Here is a 17,088-nt window from a genome sequence, read left to right on the forward strand (position 1 = left end):
TTGTGCTGTGTCTGCTTTTGTAATATTCTTAATCAGCATCTTGGCTTGTTTTTGAAGAAATGTTGGGATTTTTTTTTGGCAAACTGGGACTGCATGCTGTTCTCTCTTTCCAGTTTGGTTGGACCCATGTGACTTTGCTAATTGTTGTGACCCAGTCGCACCTCATCATTCACAACCTGTTTGAAGGAATGATCTGGTGAGTCAGTACTGCGTACAGATCTCTCTAGGCATGTGCTGTGTGGAATGGGTCACTTGAGTCACTATGAGGAAAGCCCAGCATGGGGAGGGGCCCTCTTGCATGCCACTGCAACATAACCAACTTACCGGGAGTACAAAAAGATATAGATGGGCCACACCCTCAAATCCTTCTCCCACTGCTCCGTGGTTGGACTTAGGGTAGTGTGTCCCCTAGGATGTGCATGATGATATTCCTGTTTTGGAAAAGCAAGTGAAACACAGGCTTGCTCTAGGCAACGTCTGAATACTAGTAAGGTAAAGGTAAAGGTCCCCTATGCAAGCACTGGGTCATTCCTGACCCATGGGGTGACGTCACATCCCGACGTTTCCAAGGCAGACTTTGTTTGCGGGGTGGTTTGCCAGTGCCTTCCCCAGTCATCTTCCCTTTATCTCCAGCAAGCTGAATACTAGTGGTCCCTGTTAAATATAAGAGAGCTACTCAGGGCACCTTGACTTTGGAAAATAGCTTGCCCACTAAGCCCAATAGCTGTTCCATGTTCAACAAAACAACATGAAATCTAAAGCCAAGCGCTTGCGTTAGTTGGGTTTCTAATGACAAGGCAAGTCTTGCACGAGCCTACATGCTTGGTTGCATTACAAACTACTGTCCCTTCTGCTTATCTTCAGCATGGACAACAGGCTCCATGTTAATGGAAATTCCTTTCATAGGAATATGCCCTTAGACATGATAGAATCCAGGCTTACAGAGTCAGGGTGTGGTTTATTTACACTCCTTCCCAAATGTGTAAAGTAGTTGTAAACTACAATCATAGGTGATGATGTAAAAAAAAAAAAAACCCTGCAAGTAACTCTGAAAGCTGAGAGAGACGTTGGGTCTCAAAGCGTACAACAACGAAAACTAGCGAGGACAAGCCCACTTGCATGGAGCTTTGTTGGCTGGGATAAGGCAGATCTAAGTAGGCGTCAGCTGCTCTGCACCAGGACTCAGTCATTCAGCCTTGCTGGGGGAAATCCCCCAGAATACATCCGTCCAATGCCCTGTCCTCATAACCACTACAGTGCATGGCATCCAGCGTTGGCAGATACTGATTTGTGCCTGCCCATCTTTATAATTAATAAGTAATAACAACATGCCAGCACAAAATGCTAAAATGTCAAGGTTATACAACTGACAGTTGGCTTACGTGTTTACAGCGAGTATGATTTGATCCAGATAGCATTAGTGTCTGTGATGGATGGTTGTCACAATACTTTTGGGGTTGGTTTGCAAAATCAGCTTCTTGTAGTACCTTCCCAGTTTTCATTTGCAAACAAAACATTTTATTAAAATTTATTAATTTATTTTTGCAAATCAGACCAAGGTCACCCAGCAAGCTTCCATGGCAGAGTTGGGATTGGAACCTGGGTCTCCCAGATCCTGGCCCAACACTCCAACCACTGCACCATGCTATCTCTTATTCTGAACTGGTGCTCGGAGCCGCTAACGAGCTCAGGGCCCACATATTGAAGTTCCCTCTAGGCAAGAGCAGAGTCCTGCTGGTCAACAGTGTTGCGATGCAGGATTTAAAGAGTCATCCTGTTCTAGGTGGGGTCCCGCTTCTGAAGAAGTACTACTAGGTTTGTACTTGCAGATGGAAGTGAAGATTTCCTCAGCTGCTCCCTACTTTGCCCAGTTTTAGTTAGCAAGTCAGCTGCAAACTTGATAAGTGTGGGCTGACCACACTGCTGGTTATTAACCGTTTAGGATCAGGATATTTAAAGAGACCCTCACTGCCACATCAACCTGTCTGCTGGTTAAGATGGTCTGCAGAGGTTTTGTGCATCTCTTCTGCAGTGGGCCTTCGTTTATGGAGCTTTCTCTCCACAGCTGCTTCCCTGGTGCCTTTCTAGTTCTTAGGCACCAGGAAAACCCTTCCTTTTCATCCAGGATTTCTAATGCTCGTAAGGGGTGGTACACACCAAGACCCCTATCACTGTAAGCCTACCCACCATACAATCTATACCACAGGGCTAGTGGGAACAGCCTGAATTTAGCAGCATCCCCTGAGCTGTAGTTTCTCTTCTGGTCTCAGATCAACTGACTGGGTTCCAGCACATCTCCAGTGGCCCATCAAAAGATCTCAGGCCAGTAAAGCCTGTCCTTGCTGCCTCCTCAGTATTGACAACTTGCCATCTAGTAAGGACTTTTCCCAGACTGAAGTTAGCTGTCCAGTTCCGGTGCCTTGCCTAAGTGAGCCTGCACTCTTGGGACTTGATCCTGTGTGTCTTGGAGTACAATTCTTGGCTCTTGCTGTTTGAATGGCTCTCTCAGAATCATAACCATTGGTCTGATCTTGCTTCTTGCCTGTGGCCCTTGCATCTTTAACCATTTACTTGGACTCCTGACCCTCAATCTGATTTTAGCCATATTTCTCACCTCTGGCCTGGTGCCTTGAGCTTTGCCCAAACTCCAGATCCATGCTGCTGTAGATGGGGGGGGGGGGGCGGGCGGTTGGCAGTTGCTATTTTCATGGTACTAGCCACTGTAGGAAGTGACAATGGATTGTTCTGTTGTTATTTTTATTTATTCAGTGTTAATCATCTTAATTGGTCACTGTTTTGTAAGCCACTTTATACTCTTTGAGATTAGAACATATTTATGGGGTACAAACCTTTAAATTAATAAGGAAGGCCCATTTGTCTCACTGACACCAGCCTAAATGGAGTCTGTTCCATATATGTTCACCTGATCAAAGGATAGGTTCGCCAGACTCTCTTTAAACATTCAGTGACCACTGAACTCTGGTAACAGATCTCTGATGAAGAGCTGCAGAATACTGACTCATTTCTGTTAAATCCAAATGGCTCCTTTCAACAGCTTTCTTGTCTCTCTTCCTATTGCTCTCCAGGTTTATTGTGCCAATTTCATGTGTCATCTGCAATGACATCATGGCCTACATGTTTGGGTTCTTCTTTGGGCGCACTCCACTGATTAAGGTTCGTTGAGATCCGGAGATTTAAAAAGATAAGTTGTACAGATTATGAATAAGCAGACTTTGGCATTAAGGGAGGCTGTTGAAGCCTTTGAAAAATTCTACTCAATGGAGGCTGGCCTTGCAAAGCACCCTAGCAGATGGTCAGAGTGTGTTAGGTGGTTCTTATTTTATTTATATTGTTAGTTTTGGGACTCCTACTTCGGCCTCCCATTTACCCACCCAGGGCAGGGAATTACCAGTCGCACTTTACCACCCCCCAGGAAAATGAGTGGAAGACAAAAAGTGGCCTCCACATAGTGACGCTCTAGGAATTTCCCCAGCCTCTGTTGTAAAGACTGTAGAAACTAGGGGAGGCATCCTAGAGTGTCACCCAGAAGTGACATCACATCCTCCCCAAACTCCACCCTCCCCCAGGCACCATCCGAGAATCTTCAGGCATTTGCCAAGGCAATGTTGTGAACCCTAATTTTTATCATATCCAAGAGTTTTATGAAACCTATAACAGCCTGTCTGCTTCAGTCTTCTATTAAACATCTTGCCTGTGTTTTTATCTGCAGCTTTCCCCAAAGAAGACCTGGGAAGGTTTTATTGGAGGCTTCTTTGCTACTGTTGTTTTTGGCCTGCTAGTAAGTGTCTAACTGACTTTTCTGCAAGATCTGGTGCGGGGGGAGAGTGCAAATGAACAGACATGATCTCTAGGCCAGTAAGCTGTGGCCAGGGGCAGGTATGAGGTGCCATTAACTGTGGCAATATGGGAGGCATACCCTGTGTGGTGGACCTGCAGTCCACAGGGAAACCCTTATGTGCAAGCTCCACCACAAGACGGTGGCAAGTTGACCCTGTGAACTCAATTTACTGATGCAAGGAAAGAGCTGGAAAATACAGAACTGGAATGCATGCGCTAAATGTACAACAGCACTCTTTCGTTCGGGCTAGAGAGATGAGGGAAAATCACCCATCGCGGTAAAGATAGGTGCAACCTTGAGAAATAGGTGATAGAATTGTTGTTCTGTCCCCAAGTATCAAAACTACCTGATGGTGTCCAATTCGATGTATGTGTGTAGAAGTTCCATGGAAGTAGTTAACCTTTGTCTCTCTCTCCCACTTCTCTTCCCAAACCAAGCTTTCCTACGTGATGTCTGGATACAGATGCTTTGTGTGTCCTGTGGAGTTCAACAATGACACCAACAGCTTTACCGTGGACTGTGAGCCTTCCGAGCTGTTCCAGTTACACAAGTACAACATTCCTGTGGTGCTTCAGTCTGTCATCGGCTGGGTAGGCACCCCAATCTTGGCTTTCAGCTTCGGATAACTTTGATTTGCAAAAGCGGATGTGTATGATAACTCTCAGTTGCTTTCTGTCTGCGAATAACAGAGCCAGTGTGGTGTAGTGGTTTGGAGCAGTGGACTCTGATCTGGAGAACCGGGTTTGATTCCCCCACTCCTCCACATGAGCAGCAGAGGCTAATCTAGTGAACTGGATTTGTTTCCCCACTCCTACACACGAAGCCAGTTGGGTGACCTTGGGCTAGTCACAGCTCTCTTAGAGCTCTCTTAGCCTCGCCTACCTCACAGGGTGTCTGTTATGGGGAAGGGAAGGTGATTGTAAGCCGGTTTGAGTCTCCCGTAAGTGGTTGAGAAAGTCGGCATATAAAAACCAACTCCTCTTCCTCCTCCTCTTCTTCCTCCTCCTCCTCCTCTTCCTCCTCCTCCTCCACTTTAAGTATGGTATTGCAGTGGCCAAACAGAAGAATGGAGTAAACAGCTTCATGATACATTCCTTTCATATGTCCCTGTGTGCCAACTACTGTCGTCAGGCAGCCATCTGTTGACAGTCTCACCACCTAGGGTGGGCCCATTCAGCATTGTCCAGAGCTCGGGCCTTTTCCATTGTGGCTTTGGGTCTGTGGAATGGGCTCCCTGTAGAGGTGAGGGAGAGGTCCTCCCTGGAGATCTTCAGGAAGTGCTGCAAGGCCTGCCTTGTTTATCGGGGCTTTTGAGGGAGTCTGAATTGGCAGGCATTTTTAAAAGGGAGGTGGGCGGGAGAGATTTGGGGTTTGCTATTTTATTTTTGCTTTTAGCCTGAACATTTTTTTAACTATTATTGTAAACCGCTTTGAACCACGAGGAAAGGCGGGGTATAAATGTTTTAATAAATAAATGAAATCCCTCTCTAATAGTGAAAGTATCTTGAGGTTCAGCTGCTTAACACCTCAGCACTCATCTGCGTGGGGTGGCTGGGCCAACGTGAAAGTGGGCAGGGCTCCTGATGAAGATGTGTGAAATCCTCACAGAGTAATAAAGTTTACTGGATGGCCTTAGACATCGTCTCTCAGAGAGCAAATATAAAGCTAAATAATGATCAGTTCCTATGTCCGTTAGAATCAAGGGGTAAAGCTCTTCCTTGACTGTACCTCTGTGAGAGAGGGGTTGCAAAAGAGAATATGTTTTGATATGTGAAAGAAAGGGTGGGGGGCACATTTTATAGAGAGATTTTACCACTCAAAGGTCTAAGAAATATATATAGCCCAGAGAGAAGAAAGTAAAACCACTTGATTCGTGCTTGAGCCAGCGTGGTATTGTGGTTAGGAGCAGTGGACTCTAGGAGAACCGGATTTGATTCCCCACTCCTCCATGTGAGCGGCAGACTCTAATCTTGTGAACCAGGTTGGTTTCCCCACTCGTCCACATGAAGGCAGCTGGGTGACCTTGGGCTAGTCATAGTTCTCTTAGAGCTCTCTCAGCCTCACCTACCTCACAACGTGTCTGTTGTGGGGAGAGGAAGGGAAGAAGATTATAAGCCGGTTTGATTATCCTTAAAAGGTAGAGAAAATCGGCATATAAAAACCAACTCTTCTTCTTCTTACATGGAATATAGAAACCAGCCCAGGGAGAACTGCAATAAAAACTAGGAAACTTTGCTAACTACAGTCTAACCTAACCTATTTAGAATGGCTGGAAGTGTTCAGAATCAAATGAAAATCATTAGTGACATTTGAGAGCACGCCGAAGCCTTCCTTTCTAAAGGTTATGGTGATGCGGAAGGAAAGACGCGTGCTTGATGGAGAATCTGGGATCAGGACTGGCATTTTTTGGCTGTGTTTCCTGTTTCCATCAAGTACAACCCTCTCAGTGGCTTGGGAACCAAACCTCTTCCCCTCCACTTGAGGATCTCAAGAAAGGATGGAACAGCTCAAACATGGGCCGATATCTGCTGTACAGGTGAGAATGTAGTTGTGTGTTGAACCAAGATGCCTTCTTCAACTTGCCTGAAAGTTGGGAGGGAGGCTTCCTCTGACAGCTGCAATCCTGGAGAATTGAATACTGATTGATGGGGGCGGGGGGGGGGCTTGAAAATTTGAAACAATACTTCCTACATTAAAGAATCCAACTGCTTTTTTTAAAAGTATGATCCATCTCTGAACAACTTTTATTTATGTGTACCCTAGCAGAAATTATTAGCATTGACATTTTCCTGCTCTTGTGCTCCCTGAAGTGATACGCTGTGCTGTTGAAGCTCATGATCTTTCTTCTTCCCTTTCTCCAGAAAACTGTCCGGATGTATCCCTTCCAGATACATAGCATTGCACTCTCCACTTTTGCTTCCTTGATTGGTCCCTTTGGAGGATTTTTTGCCAGTGGATTTAAAAGAGCTTTCAAAATCAAGGTAAAGTTCAGTGTCAGATAATTTAGCCGCCTTCTGTTCTAATCAAGCCTGTTCTGTATTTGCAACTCCTGAAGTACACAACATGGGGAGAGGGTTTTTAATTTCCCTGCATTCCAAATAATCAGATAATCAATAATCAGGAGAGCTTAATGTACAACTGGCTCATTTCTAGCCGCCACCTCTCCTAAGGTGTGGGGGAGGTAACAAAAAGAATTAGATTAATAAAATATCAAAAACAGGCAAAACCTGCCAAGTATCCCCTGTCTCCCACTGGTGTGTGTGCCAGCAAAAGAGGGGGCATGTGTTGTTGTTGATGAGTCTTCCTTCTGCTTGCTGTTGCTGGTGTAGATATGGTAGAGCTCTCGTGGCCCTATCTTACATGCCCTTTTTTCTGCCATCTTCTAGGCATGGAGTAAGGGTCACTGGGGGTGTGGGGGGGAGATAGTTGTGAATTTCCTGCCTTGTGTAGGGGGTTGGACTAGATGACCCTGGAGGTCCCTTCCAACTCTATGATTCTAGGTCAGAAATCCACCAGCATTTTAACTGCAGAAGCCTACATAAGAAGAGCCCGTAGCTTTCCAACCCAGCAGAAACTGATAGAAACTGTGAGGTGATGGGACCACAGGGAGATTTTGGGTGGTCAATGAATAAGTATCTGCCAGACTTTCCTTACAAACTCACTCAAAGAAATTAGGCATGATGTAGAAGTGAATATTGTTTCTGCAAAAGCACAAAAAGTAACCTTTCTAAAGTGGTGGGTTGTTTTTTTTTAATCGCACAGGACTTTGCCAACACAATTCCAGGGCATGGCGGCATCATGGACCGGTTTGACTGTCAATACCTCATGGCCACTTTCGTAAATGTGTATATTGCAAGTTTTATCAGGTAACTTTTTTTATCAATGCTTTTGCTGTTTTCAGCTTATGATATCATCAATAAAATAGCATTAACATCCATTAACTTAAAATGCTGCTATAAAACTGAAGTGGAATTTAACATAAGGCCAGCAACAGAACAACAAGGGGGGCGGGGAGACAAATCCACAAGAAACAGTTCCAGTATGGGAGGGAATTTCATACCCACAGTTTGATTTTTGCGCCACCGGAGCTTGTGCCTGGAAGTGCTGGAGGGGAAAGAAATGGGAGCCAGCATTAGTGGTTCCTTCCTCATGGACAACCTGCTCAAGACTGCCGGGGGCTGGTTCAAAGGACCAGATCAGGTGGTACAGTCTTGCGTGTGTGTTGAGTGCTGTTAAGTCACAATCAACTCATGGCAACCCCCATAGGGTTTTCAAGGCCTCTGTGTAGTGACCCTGGACTTCCTTGGTGGTCTCCCATCCAAATTCTAACTAGGGCTGACCCTAAATATTGTCGAAGGCTTTCACGGTCAGAGTTCATTGGTTCTTGTAGGTTATCCGGGCTGTGTAACCGTGGTCTTGGAATTTTCTTTCCTGACGTTTCGCCAGCAACTGTGGCAGGCATCTTCAGAGTAGTAACACTGAGAGACACTGTCCTTCAGTGTTACTACTCTGAAGATGCCTGCCACAGTTGCTGGCGAAACGTCAGGAAAGAAAATTCCAAGACCACGGTTACACAGCCCGGATAACCTACAAGAACCAAAGGGCTGACCCTGCTTGTCTGATGAGTTCTGACGAGATCAGGCTAGCTTGTGCCATCCAGGTCAGGAAGGTACTATCTTCGCCATATCATTAGCTCAAGTTGCAGCCTGGAATGGAGCCCGGGCTCGTTCCAGAACTGGGAGCCTCCTCGGGGAAAATTGGAAATGTGACCCAAACACTTGTTTTTCCTCATTTAAGGGGTCCTAATCCGAGCAAACTGATCCAGCAGCTCCTGACTCTGCGGCCAGATCAACAGCTACACATCTTCAACACACTAAAGGGACATCTCGTCGATAAGGGCATGTTGGCTGGTTCTGAAGATGCGTAGGCAGCTGTGCCATCAGGATATGACTGAAAGTGGGCAAGTTCCCCCCCACCCAAGGAAATCCCCTCTTGGCTTGCCTGATTTAGGACAATAACCAGGCTTCACGTCTCTCATTTTCTCGTTTTTTCCCCCATATAAAAGGTTTGCATTTCTGTAACTTTTTTTAAAATGTATTTATATGGTTTCAAACAAACAAATTGAAACTTTTCGCTGAGAAGGAACTCTGGCATTGAAGGAGAAACTTGACCGTGTCTTCTGGAAAGTATCCTCATAGTATTTGCAGGGTTGGTTTTTCCCCCACCTTCCAGGCATGTGGGTTGAAAGTTACAAGAAGCTGACATTCCCCCCACCCCCTTTGGGGATGTGTGGAATGGCTATGGGGCAGGAAGCAGGGTGAGCAAGGGGGGAGGCTTGCTGAGTGGAGTCTCTGTAATGCAGGTAGATCATGGGCCAGTGTCCCACATTCACATTTCACTTACTGTGTGGCAAATCCAGCGCACGCTGCAGTTGATACAGAGGTTTCAAGAGGACCTTCGGAGCCTTGATTAGTGTCCAGCTTGTGATGAAGTGAGCATTTCTTTTCCTTTGCATCCTTGAGTGTATGGTGGAGGGGCCATCGATCCTCTTTGGCATGCATTCGTGGTGCTGGTGGTCCCCCCCCCCCCCCGTGGGCGCATGAATGTGTTTTTCCCCCCATACATGGATGTAGCTTGGTAACTGGAAGGCCTGAGCGGAGCTGTCCTTGTAGCAAGAGAAGAAAAAGCGGGGCTCGTTGCCACAGTCCGGCAGCCAAGTCCCAGTCAGATGGGAGAGTGGCTCCCTGCTTGTGATCCAACTGCATATTACCAAAACGCAAATGGGGAAAGCATGGGAGTTTTCTGCAGTCACGGTGGCTTTGCTCCATTTCTTGCATTAGTGAAATTCTGTTGCCAGCAAGAAGTTAAAACCCAATTGCTGCAGTGCCATTTTTTTTTACAGAAATCCTCCAGATTGGAGAGAGAACTTAGCAGATCTTTACCTTTCTGAATCCAGAGTGAACAAATTGCTCTGGAAGGCAGCTGAAACAAAACCAAAATTAGTATTTTCTTTGGGGCAAGGGAAGGGGGAAGCATTTGTTTTTAATTCATAAATCCTACTCAGTAATTTTAAAGACTTTTCATTTTAGTGGAATTGGGAAAGAAGAATACAGAGTATAAAGTTATATTAATTCTGAAGCAAGCACGAGACCAGGTTACATGGAAGCTTGCAGCTGGTCTAAAAAAAGACATTCTCCGTAGCTGTGGGTCCAGCCAGCCCAGGTCGCCACGCATGACCATCAATATTGACAAGCCACTTGGGTAGCATTCTATGGCCCTGGGGCTCTGATCACCCCTGCTGTATGCCAGGTCACACACTATCTAAAGCATGATTGAAACATGGTGCTCTTGAGGTAAAAGAAGATATCCATGGGACTTTGCATTCACACTGGCATGTTGTGTGACTGCTTTGCATGGGTAACAGCCCCGTTTACACTCTGCACGTACCAAGTCCCATGGGTGAGTTGTTTTGCCTCTGCCGGCAGCATGTTTAAACCAGGCCTTTGTCTGGTAGGAAAAGGGCCCTTCAGATTGGCTGTCACTGCATGGAAACTCCGCCTCCAACGGCTGCAGCCGGTGATCATCTTGACTGGCATTGCTTTGGTGGTTTTTTGGATCTGAAGCCAGGTGCATCTGAAATCCTTGAAGCAGGGAACCTGTCTTGCCAGGTTATGTCACATTCTCCAGGCCTGTGTGTGCACAGCAAATATTTAAGCCAAACAGGCCCAATGGGCAATATTGCACATGACAGCATTTCATTACAGGAGTGTGTGTGGTGCATGCAGTCAGTGCTCAGTTGGCTAAGGTTTTTCTTTCTGTCTGCACCTTCAGTACTTTGCCTGTTCCTGCTTGTTCTGTCACCACTTCCCTTTTCCCCTCACTATACAAGAGTGGGGAAATCCACTTGGGGAGGGGTGATTTATAGGGTGGAACAGGTAGACAAAGAGTCGAGCCACTCCCATCCCAACTTCATCTTGTGTTCCCAATCCTCCATCAAAGATAGAGGTAATATCGCAGGCAGTTTATATGCAGTTGTATACCTTGGGTGTTGTGCGCACAAACAATCTCTTTCCCTGTGTGTTCTTGTACAGTCTGCAACTACAATTGTGATCTTGACAGGTGTCAGGCACTTGCACCGGGGTCGCTTCTCAGCTTTTGGCTTGAAGAGTGCTGGAGTATTTGAGTCGTCGCCCTCCCTTTCTGCAAATCTGAGCAAATGTGGTATTGCAACTTGAATTTAGCTACAGTGCAAAAGCAGTGAACTGTGGAGCATTATGTTATCTATTTTCAGACAGGGAGTAACTCTCAAGAGTGACTTAACCTAGCAAGCAACGTTCAGCTTCAAACCGTGCTGCTTTTAAACTTGGCGGGAGTGCTGATTTTCCTCCTCTTCTTCCATATGCTGCTTTGCCTTCTGTATATTGCAATGGCTTTTAGAAACACCTGGATTTGTTTTATAAGTATTCATTTTTGAATACTTAGTTTTGAATAGCCAAATCTCTTTGAACATGCCATTAAAAAAAATAACCTCTGAGATTTCAAACAAAATCTGTGGTTTAAACTGAGAGTTTGTTTTGCGTTGTAGAACTTTTGGATCTGAAGCAGTCAGGACTGTACACAAAAGTGCCAAGTTTGCACAATTATTCTTTGTGCACCATCATTTATATGTTTGACAGCGAGTTCATGCAGTCCACATAGTCTGAAGCATTTTTCCGAATGTGTACCATTTGAGATTGCTGGGTGGATCTTGCATGCTTGAATGCTCCTTTATGAGCTAAAAACTTTGCACAAAAACAGGGTGTTTTAGGTCTAGCCTAACCTTCTCCCTGAAGCCCTACTTTTTTGGTGTTACTGTTAATTCATAGAGAAGCATCCAAATATATGTGGGTTAAAAAAAAGTCCTTGCTGTCATAAGTGGTAAAGTCCAGGAAGTGCTTTACTTTTTGATTTTGCTGATTGCCTCAACTGGCTCTCAAACACATTAGTGGTGGAGAATTTCCCCTCTGGACTGAGTAATGGAGAAAAGGAACCAAAGCCTCCCATCCAATCCAGACTATGCACATGACATTTTACCCAATGCTAGCTGGTTTTGTCACTGAAGTTGAATAAAAATTGATGTCCACTGTATGTGGTGGTCTCTTGACATGGTTGCTTTCACATGCCAACTGCTACATGCCACAGTTTGCAAGGACTGTCCTAAGCGTCCACTCCCGGTACTGGAGCCACTAGAAGCAAAACAAGCCAATGGGGCTGAGTAATCAAGGACTGTTGATCAAAGACCAAATGATCCGGAGATGTTGAGGCCGATGGGAGATGATCTGTGGTTGGAATGGCTCCAGTTGGAGGCATCCTCCTTGTGAAGTCATGAGAGTCACAAATACTGAGGGAAAATTGCGGTACAAAGAAGTGTTTGGGTTCTTTAAACTGGCCCTCATCTAGGAGCTGTTTTATAATCCAGAAACGAGCATGTGGTAGGTGTGGACCACCAATGAGCTGTGTACTCCCCTAGAAGCTAGCAAGTTGCCTCCAACGAGGCATGTGACAGCAGTGACCCTGGCCCAGCAGAGTGTTTTTGGCTCCAGTCACTTGCTGCTGGCGATGGCTTCAGGGTAGTCGCTGGACACCATATTGCGCAAAGCTCAGAGGGGCCAATTCAAGGAGGAGAGTAAAATTTGATTGGCATTTTTCGGTTTCTGATTGAATGCAGCCTTTTGGGGAAAAGTCACAGCCGAGCTAGCAGGATTGGTTCCATAGAGCTGCAGACGAGAGGAGAAGCTCTGCCCACCCATGCCCTAGCCATGCCAACGTGCTGCCACCCATGGAAGGGAAGACCTACCAGTTCATTCTTTTGCCAGCTCTTAAAGCATAGGAAATTCACAGGTAACAATAGCTGTAGTAACAAACAGCCCCACACTTGCGGCTGTTTCAGGTCTATGTAGTGACTTACACCACTTGTGGGGGCACTGGTAGCCCTGCTCGTGGTTGCATTGAGTTGGTGGTCAGCCAACAGATGGAGAGTCTTGTTGATCCTCTAGCTATGAAGTTACCATGTTGGTAAAATGGTAGTTTTTGGACTTCACTGCCTAATAGCTGTACCATTTTACTACAGTGTAGTTTTTCAGCTGTTTCAGCTGCTTTTCAGACCCTGGAATATTACCCTGTCTGTACATGCATGCATATGTGTGCATGAAGAGTGCACATATGTGATACGAATAATGGGGCAGAGTTGGGAACTGCTGCCTAGGTTCTGGAACCCTGAAGTTCATGGATCTTGCAGAGAGTCAGTCATGTGCATTGTTCATAGAAAATGTTAGCAGAGGCACAGGAGAGAGTAAAGTCTTGGAATCCTTTCTAGGTCACTGCATCTGAATGCACAGCCAGTATTACTTGTTCACGTGGTCAGGTTTGATGGGGAGGCGGGTTGGAAATTTAATAAAATAAATAAAAGGTGGCAATTTAAAAAAAGAAAAAGGCTTTTTAGTTCCTAATTTGTGGCACTTCTAAGAGGATTGAGTGATCAGGCAACATTTTTAGGCTGTTTTAGTTTAACTTTGGAAGGTGTTTAGTACTGCAGTGCTAACTGTAACCACTGGAGGGGAGTGGTGGTTTCTCAGAAGAGCACTCGAGAGAAGATGTCTTTCCTACCCAAACGGAAAGGTGTGGTTCTCATTGACGTTTGTGTGCAAACTTAGTTGGTTCCATGAACTGGCAAGAGAATGGTAGGTAGCAAAAGGCTGTTAGTTGTCAGAAAGCAGTGGAACTGATCATCACCCAAGCTGTATTTGCTGGTGAATTCCTTCAGTTTGCCTAGATCGCAAATGAGTGAATTATTATTCCCCCACCAACAAAATATTGGAAGTCTAACACCGGTATTCATGTTTCAGGACTGGAATGCCCCATCCAGACCAGACATGGCTAATTTCCTGGACAGGCTGGCCCCCGGAGTTTGAAAGGTTTTAACCCCCCACCCCCAGCTCCCATTCCTGCTCAACCCCAATACAGTTTTGGGGCACAACACAGCTGTAATTAAGCTTTAGAAGATGCTGGAAAGATCCGGGCAGGCTCTCCCAGTCTCTCATCTCTTTGGAGCCTGAGCTGGGTGGCTTTTAGGCATCTACCCGTTGCTAGTTTGGTCAGTAACAGGGGAATCTGCACAGTGTTCAGGGCTCACTTTATTGAGGTGGACCTGGAGTCTGGAGACCACTTAAGAGAGAGACTGTGTGTTGCCAGTGTTGTCTGGGGAGGAGAGACGTAACATTCCTTTTGGAGCCAGGCCTGCAACTGTATTTCATATTTCTTTAAGCCCAGTTAGGGTTAAAACAGCTGCAAGAGAGCAATGGACTGGGATATATTGGAGATGTGAGAACCAGCAGTGACATTCTAGTAGAATTTGCAGAGTCCACTGAATGAAGTTGGGGCCTAGAAGAACCTGGGAACTGGAATGTGGATTGCAGATTCAAGTTTCTTCAAACACACACACCCATCTGCTTGGAGTGTGGATTGCAGATTCGTGTTACTTGTTTAGTGTGTGAAAGTGTGAGGCCTAAGATGTTGGCATTTTGATGGTTTATGTACTACTGAAGGGCAGGGGTTGAAATCTAGTACTTTGGAATCTAGCCTTTTTGTTTCCGAGTGAGTCTTTGCCCCCTCATGGTAATGGAAGCAGCTGTTGCCAAACTGAACCTGACCCCAAAGGCCAAAAACTGGTTTGGAAATACTTCTACATTCCCTGAATGATGATAGGCTTCTGGTGACTCAAAGCGGTCTCCGAGCCACGTTCCATTTTTTGGGCCCCCAAATATCATGTTGGCAAGAGTCCCCCACCCCACCCAGGCCGTATCTTTTGATACATTTGGAGGGTGACTTAGCTTTGTAGAAACCACGTGGACTCAACATCTGAAGCTGACTAGTTACTTGTCAGTGTGTCTGTGTCCATAGGAACTCGTGATGCCTGTACTCCTCTTGGGCGCTACACTCTGTACTTCTGTGGCTCTCCTTCCCCTTGGTTATGCTCTTTAGATCAGATGTATTTATTCTATCCATACTACTTGCTTATTTCTCTGTGCACTGTCTTCTATTGGGGGGAGGGTTAATGTCAATTTTGCAGACACACTTAGACTTGCTTTTTTTTTGACTGTCAGAATGTGAAATATTGTATAAAGGTATTTTACCCCTATTTATATACTGTATGTTACTGTTAAATAAAAATGTATCTAACTTAATTGCTTGAGTGTTGTTTCTTTAGCATTGGAAGCTGAAGTCGTAAATGGCTTGGATAGTTGAAACCCCACTGACTGAAAGTTGGGAAGGTTCTGGGATTCAAACACAAAATGTTTTCATTTCTCTCTCTCTCACACTCTCTCTGTGATATGACTTAGGTTCATAAAACATCAGATGTGGCTGGGAGATGGAATATACGGGCTCATATATAGAACCAGCATGGTGTAGTGGTTAAGAGCGGTGGTTTGGAGTGGTGGAGTCTGATCTGGAGAACCAAGTTTGATTCCCCACTCCTCCACGTGAGCCATGGATGCTATTCTGGTGAACTGGTTTTGTTTCCCCACTCCTACACATGAAACCAGCTGGGTGACCTTGGGCTAGTCACACACTCTCAGCCCCACCTACCTCACAGGGTGTGTGTTGTGGGGAAGGGAAGGGAAGGTGATTGTAAGCCAGTTTGATTCCCCCTTAAGTGGTAGAGAAAGTTGGTATATAAAAACCAACTCTTCTTCTTCTCATCTGACTGAGTGGTCTTTTAAGTGCCGTAAGACTTTTTGTTACATGGGTATGGCTAACCTACAAACCTGTGTTGGTTTTCTATAGAGTAGCAATGTTAGAGTAATCTATTAAGCATCCTATCCATTTAAAAATTCTCCCTTTAACAGCAAAATTCAAACATATCATAAATTCATAAATATACCATCTCTCTGGCATAAGGGGGAATGCTGCTTCTACGATGCCCACCACAAAATCTAAAGCTAGAACGTTTTTCCCTTCAGAACTGCTTTTATTCATCTGCGAAAAATTGATTAGAACACATATGTTGACTAAGATTCTTTAACCAGATAATGGCCTGAGTGTTATACTGGTATAGCTGCCCAGAACAGTACCCTGGGGGAGGGAGTAATTACTGTAATGTAAATCTGCAGTATAGAGATAATGCTGAACGGCTAAAGTGGAGAACAAGGAAATTCAGAAAGCTGCTGTTAAAAAACATTCTGTATTTCTGTCTTTTTATATATATAAAAAAGATGCTTTCATATTACATGGTCGAACATTGAATATTTGTATTTTTACCCAGGGAGCTTTTCACAAGGGTTTTCCACATAACATTTTTTTCTTCCAGAGACCTGTTTTCCCCCCCTCTCAAGAATTGTTTTGTTGCAGACTGGATGCACAAGATAATAAACATCCTTGCACAGGAATAATAAATATTCCTGCATTGCCGATCAGGTTCTGTGTTTAGTGGCTAAGAAGTCTTTGTGGCCACCCCCAGCACAAGGAAAGAAACTTTGAGCAGTGCCCCTCAAGCATTCCGGTCCCGAGCACACCTGCAGCACTGGAACACAGAGCAGTGGGCTACCCAGAAGGTATCAATGGACCCTGGATCTTTCTGGTTCTTTCCCTCATAGAAGACCATAGAATCAGGTCTGGAGACTGCGTTATGGGCTCTGTTACCCACCTCCGGGTGGTAGAGAGACCCTACAATCTGCTTCCTTTGTCCGAAACCTGAAGACAAGTGGCCGAAGTTTTGCCCATGCTCTGTATTAGTTATTTTCCCAAACGCCGGGCTGCGCTGTGCCAACCACAGACACAATACAGGGTGTTTTTCCCCCCCGAGCGCATCAGCAGCAAAACCAAGAGGCCCACTTCCTCAAATGAACGAAGAGACAGCAGCGCCCGTGCAGCTCAATAACTAAAGCCACAGGCTATGGCAGCCAGAAAGATTTTTTTAAAAATTGTTGCATCCTGGAATGGAGCGCAATGCAGCTAGAAGAGCTCCTGAGAACTGAGGGGCTCTCCAAAGTTCTTGGGTGGGAGTGCTGCAAGCAGAGATTTGCATTGCATCTGAAAAATAAAAAGCAAGTAGGAGGGAAATGCTTCTGTGGGTTTTCTCACAGAGGATCAGACTGGGAGGAGGAGGAGGAAGTTGTTGGCAAACCAACTTCAGTTGAGAGTGAGACTGGGTGTTTTTTTTCTCAAGCAAACGCAGGAAGATTTTTTTATTT

General features: G+C 45.4%; 1 protein-coding gene across 1 annotated transcript in view; it reads left to right on the forward strand.

Annotated features, from left to right (window-relative positions):
- CDS2 (CDP-diacylglycerol synthase 2) overlaps positions 1–8,943 on the forward strand; it is a 40,457-nt gene extending 31,514 nt beyond the window's left edge. Inside the window, exons 7-13 of the mRNA XM_056860531.1 lie at positions 114–196; positions 3,087–3,174; positions 3,731–3,799; positions 4,297–4,449; positions 6,721–6,840; positions 7,622–7,725; positions 8,657–8,943. Coding sequence (XP_056716509.1) covers positions 114–196; positions 3,087–3,174; positions 3,731–3,799; positions 4,297–4,449; positions 6,721–6,840; positions 7,622–7,725; positions 8,657–8,786 — 747 coding nt within the window. The 3' untranslated portion in view covers positions 8,787–8,943. The remainder of the gene's footprint in view (positions 1–113; positions 197–3,086; positions 3,175–3,730; positions 3,800–4,296; positions 4,450–6,720; positions 6,841–7,621; positions 7,726–8,656) is intronic.
- Positions 8,944–17,088: the final 8,145 nt, after the last annotated feature.

This window comes from Euleptes europaea, chromosome 14 (genome assembly GCF_029931775.1).
Source record: "Euleptes europaea isolate rEulEur1 chromosome 14, rEulEur1.hap1, whole genome shotgun sequence".
Lineage (NCBI taxonomy): Eukaryota > Metazoa > Chordata > Lepidosauria > Squamata > Sphaerodactylidae > Euleptes > Euleptes europaea.